Source organism: Antrostomus carolinensis, unplaced genomic scaffold (genome assembly GCF_000700745.2).
Source record: "Antrostomus carolinensis isolate BGI_N321 unplaced genomic scaffold, ASM70074v2 scaffold34275, whole genome shotgun sequence".
Taxonomy (NCBI): domain Eukaryota; kingdom Metazoa; phylum Chordata; class Aves; order Caprimulgiformes; family Caprimulgidae; genus Antrostomus; species Antrostomus carolinensis.
The window spans coordinates 1-5,285 of NW_010316288.1; the positions used below are offsets into that span (position 1 = coordinate 1).

General features: G+C 51.5%; 1 protein-coding gene across 1 annotated transcript; it reads left to right on the forward strand.

Moving 5' to 3' along the window:
- The first annotated feature begins 2,772 nt into the window (after positions 1-2,772).
- LOC104520101 (C-C chemokine receptor type 8) lies at positions 2,773-5,061 on the forward strand. The gene is made up of 2 exons (XM_010168238.1): positions 2,773-2,826; positions 3,982-5,061. Exons 1-2 carry the CDS (start codon positions 2,773-2,775, stop codon positions 5,059-5,061), a joined length of 1,134 nt encoding a protein of 377 aa, XP_010166540.1.
- The last annotated feature ends 224 nt before the right edge of the window (positions 5,062-5,285 follow it).

Below are 5,285 nucleotides of genomic sequence, written 5' to 3' on the forward strand. Positions count from 1 at the left end.
GGGCCTCGGAGCGGCCATTTCTTATCAGCAGGAGCAGGAGCTGGAGCGGGCCGGGCCGGGCCGGGAGGAGCGGCTTCCCCGAGCTGCTTTTCTGAGAACCCGGCCTGCCAGCTTGCCGTGCTCCGGCCGAGCCAGAGGCCTCGCTCCGGCCGAGTCAGGCTGTTGCAGAAAGAAACTCGTGGGCGCAGCAGTAGCCACCTGCACAAACCACTTGCTCTTTGCTTGCTCTCTTTGCCCCATGGCAGCCCCTTCAGAAGAAGGGAACAGACTTCTCTGAGAAGATGTAACACACAGGCTAGCACAAACCCTTCCTTACAGGCTCCCTCTTCCCTTTTGTAAGCTCCTCTCTCATTGTTGTCCCCCAAACTGGATCTGTCACAAGGACAGATCATATCTCACTCCACCATGGGCCTTCACGAGGGACAACCTGCACGTATAAAAAAACCCACATTTAAATGATTGTTTAAGAGGAGTGAGCTTAACGACTCTAATCAGGCTGACAAAGTCAAGTGCTGCATTTGAAATGTTTCTGTATGGAGCTGTGGGTGGTACGGCTGGATCCTCTCCCTCCATGTCTTTGGGTGGAACTACGATGGACACTTGCATTGTTTCCCGAAGCAAAGCAGGGACTGCAACAAAAGTGGCCAAGAAAGAGCTCTTCCAGCCTGAAACCCTGCCAGTAACAGCAGTCTCCACATTCTCGGCTTGCTGGGACCTGGAAAGCTTTTGCTCCCTTAAAATAAGACTCATGGTGAATGAGGAGGTGAAGCATCACCACTGATCACACAGTTCTCTGCACGGATAATTTCTGTGCCTCACTTCTGCAGGAAAACCCAGCACAGGAAGCCTCATCCCTTTATGTCACTGTCGTGGAATGATACAAGGAGACAAATCGGCTCTGGTGGCTTTCCAGCCATTTCTTCTGCATTAAAAAGGTGGGGGGAGGCAACAATTACCTGCACAAGCTGGGTCCAGACTGGTCCCTGCTCAGGGATGGCTGCAGCTGAGGTACCCAGAAGCTGTTGGCTTTCGGTGTAAGACAGCTTTGTCTGAACCCATGGTGCCTTCTGCCCCTGTGCCTCACACTACGGTCTCACCATGGTCCCAAATTTCCCCAGTTGCTGCGAGACAGGAACTGAAATGCAAAGTGTCACTGACTCTGCTGAGGGACACAAGCCTCTCAGCAGAGCCAAATACTGCTTTGAGGCATTGCCAGTGCAGGAGAGACCCCACATGTGCACCAAGATCATTTCCAGTGACAGTACTGGTCAACAAACCCACCTCCATGTCAGAGCAAATGGGTCTGGGGCCGTGGAGTGGACACCTCTCCACAGCAGGTCTTTCTGGCAGTCTGACAAGCATCATGCAGGGGTGACACTGACACAGTCAATCTGGCCATGACCAGAGAGGTGGACCACATGCCCTGCATGCATTGTGCTGTGCAGACATCTTCTACAGGAGGATCCCACAGGGCTTTACAGGGATCCACAGGTCACCATGGCCGCCCAGCACCGAGGAGCAGCCTCACCCCAGTTACAGATGGGGAGACCCCGGCACACTGCACACGTGCACTCACATGTGACAGAGGCAGGGCCGTGGCTCGTGGTGCACAGCGATACGGGCACACCAGAGCGCATGAGCAAGGCGATGTCCTGATGCGTGTCAGGCAGATTAGCAAATGGTCTTGACATCACTGCAGGCAAGGTGCTGCTGGTGAGCCCTGAGAGGCAGAGCTGAAGCTGGCGGGCGTGTTTGCACCCAGCACCACTGCTCTATCTGTCCTGCTGCAGCCCAGCACCCCTCAGGTGCTGAAAGTGCCAAATTTGTGGTTACGAGTTAAGGAAGGTGTTTTCCAGCTCTTGACCAAAATGATCTCCGGGGAGACGTGTGCTGCCATGCTGCCGAGCAGGACCCTGCTCTAACCAGTTTGGCTCTCCAGTGCCTGTAGGAAGTTTTCTGCTGAGGTTCTGTCCAGGAGAAACAGGTTATGTTTATCTCATGCCACTACTCACATTTCCTCTCTGCTGTTAACACTAAGTGTGCCAGCGAGGCCGAGCAGTGGGCAGGCAAGAACAGGGCATCCTGTCCAGCAGTAAAAGACTCGGGTGGTGTGTGTGCAACTTCTTGGATGGTGCGTGAGTGCTCGGGCAGTGGCTTCTCCATTAACAATGATTCTATGATTCTGTGATCAGTTCCCTTGGGTATTTCTGTCTGTGCGTGGGTGGGTGCAGGGGGAAGGTGCCTTCCAAGGAAAAATGTCAAAGCACACATGGTGCCCTTTGCCATCACTGGCTATTGGCACCATTGGGCCATCCCCCACAGAGATCTTCACCAAAAATCCTTGGAGCAGAGGAGAGGCAGCACTGTGCTTCCCCTCTCTCAGCCACGGGGGCTGCAGAGCAGGTGAGAGACAGGGGCACTTTGCAGATGTGTGGAGGAAATGGCAAATTTCTTCCACTGACGTTGATGTCAGTACTCAAAGTGAAAAGTCATAGATCATTTAGAGATAAACCTGACACATTTCCGTTTCTCTGTCCACGAAAGAGGTGAACTCATTGGCTTGGGGCTTTGTATGTCTTTAAGGTAACACGTATCACACAGAGGAAAAGGCATTTTATGAATGTGCACTGCTCAGGTGAGGACCTTGCCTGTGACTTGTCATTGCAACACAGGGTAAATAATGCTGGCATGGATGTGTGAAGGTGTGCCTGCTTCTCAAAAGTCTGTGCTATAAAGGCTTTTTTTTCACTCTTTCAGACACAGTGTTGGATTATGGAGGACAACTTGACGTACCTGCTGGGCAGAGAGGCCTCTGAGGACTTGTCGGTGAGTCATTCTCCACCAGGCTGCTGCCCTGCAAGCCAAGGCCAGTAGCACATTTAAGGGGTCCAGTTTTGCCTGGGTCGGGACAATGAGGGTTTAGAATGAATCAGCACAACTGTTGTTCTCTGAAAAAAAAACAGTGAGTGAAAATATCTTTGGCTGACGAGACCAGGGGATGTGCTGCCACCCATCTTCTTTAGCTGTTTGCTGTCACAGGTGCTGCCCAGGGATGCGGTGGTTGCTGCTGGGGGGCTGTGAGGGGCTGGGGAGCAGGGAAGGGGAACATCATTGCCATTGATGCATCCTCACAGGTGCCAGGAGAGCAGAGTTGCTGGTGTTGGAAGGAAATCCACCCGTCCCTGTTAGCAGAGTAAAGTCTTGGTGGGCATGAGCTACTGCTAGCAGCAGTTGGTGCTGGCACAGGCCAAGAGAGCAAAGTTCCTGCTGGGGAGGGGGGAATAAGGGGCAAAACCTCTCATCTGCTGTTTGGCAAGTTGCCCCTTGGGCCAGCGCTGCCACTGCTGATGCCACCCAGGGTGGAGAGTGTGTAATGTGCAGCGCCCACCAGTGACCGGTACATGCTGATGCCTTCACAGCTGAAAACCTGCTTGAACCATGTGGGAATCCTCAGCAAAAGTATCTTGTCCCTCAAAGGGGAATGTCTAGCACTCAGCTACCTGGAAATGCAACTTTTAGTAGATGAGCACTGACATGTCAGTTCCTCCCTGAGCACTGCTCCCTTTCTCCTTTTTGAAGGAAATGTGGAATAGGACCCTGAAAACTTTGTCAGGGGCTCTCAGCACCATGGCCATGCCCATTTGGTTGCTGGCTTGGGGATGCTCCCTGGCTCTGGCCCCGGTGCCCCACCACATCCACCTGGACTGGAGGACCCACATGGAGCGGGTGGGGATTACTGGTAACCTCTGGTTTACCACCACATCTGGATTTTCCTTTATCTCCTCTGCCCCTCTAGTGCAAGAACCTCATCTCAGATCTTGCAGGTCATTCATGTTCATTCCTTATTTGCATCCTCCAGCACAGCCGAGGCACAGCTGTTCTGTCCTCATGTGGCTTGGTGTGAGCTGACTTGTGCCTAGTATATTTACTAAGAGGGTAATTTGGAATTTGGGCCTCATTAACTTCATTGTCCTTGAACAGGTGGGTTACATGTCGCCAACATCTAACTCCTCTGCAGCCTATGAATATGCCTTCTTCTACCCAGAACTGCACCTCAGCTGTGATCTTGAAAACATTCCAGCATTTGCATCAACCTTTTTTCCAGTGCTGTACTCCCTACTGTTTGTGACTGGCCTTGTGGGAAATGCTTTGGTTGTTTGGGTCCTAACAGTCTTCAAGAAAGTCAGGGCCATGACTGACGTGTATCTGCTGAACCTCGCCATCTCTGACCTCCTCTTTGTCTTCTCCCTCCCCTTCTTGGTTCAGTACTCCATCAGGAGCCAGTGGACTTTTGGAAATGTGATGTGTAAAATCATCAGCTCAGCTTACTTCATTGGTTTCTACAGCAGCACCTTCTTCATAACCATTATGAGTGTCGACAGGTACTTGGCCATTGTCCGGTCTGTCTATGCCCTACAGGTGCGGACAACTGCCCATGGGGTTATCATCAGCCTGGTCCTTTGGGCAGTGGCCATTTTAGCATCAGTGCCAGACTTAATTTTTTTCCAGGAAATGAACTACAATAACCAGACAAAGTGCATCCCTCACTATCCTGACAGCAACAACGGCTGGAAGACTTTCAGTAATTTTGAAGTCAATATCCTAGGGTGGCTGATCCCTGTTGGTGTCCTCATTTTCTGCTACCACAGCATCTTGAAAAACCTGCAGAAGTGCCATACTCAGAACAAGTACAAAGCAATGAAACTGGCTTTTATTATCGTCATTGTGTTCTTCCTCTTCTGGACCCCTGTCAACATCGTGCTTTTTCTGGACTCACTGAGGAACATGTACATCATTGACGACTGCCAGACAAGCCAAAGGCTAGACCTAGCCATGGAGCTGTCTGAGGCACTCTCCTTCATCCACTGCTGCCTCAACCCGGTCATCTATGCCTTTGTGGGTGAGAAGTTCAAGAAGCATCTCCACGAAGCTTTCAGAAAATGCGCACGTTTTCTGTTCATCTGCAAAGACTACCGCGCTTTCGACGGGCGCAGCCTGGACAAGCACTCCTCTCTGCCCGCCACTTCCTCACAGTCCTCTTTTGTTGGCACTGTCTTGTAGAGCTACAAGTCAAAACCTTTCATCCTGAACAGGTGACCTCAAGTTGAGAAAGCCTCCTCCCAGCAGGGCATCCAAAGGGATGCACTGTTTGGACAACCTGTTAGGACAGGAAAAGTGGAAGCAACTGCCTGAGATTGCTTCTATTGTTGCTTTTGGTTTTCTTACCTTGTAGTGTCTTTTTTAGCGTCTTCCTCCCTTTCCATTGACATGTCCTGCCCTGACTG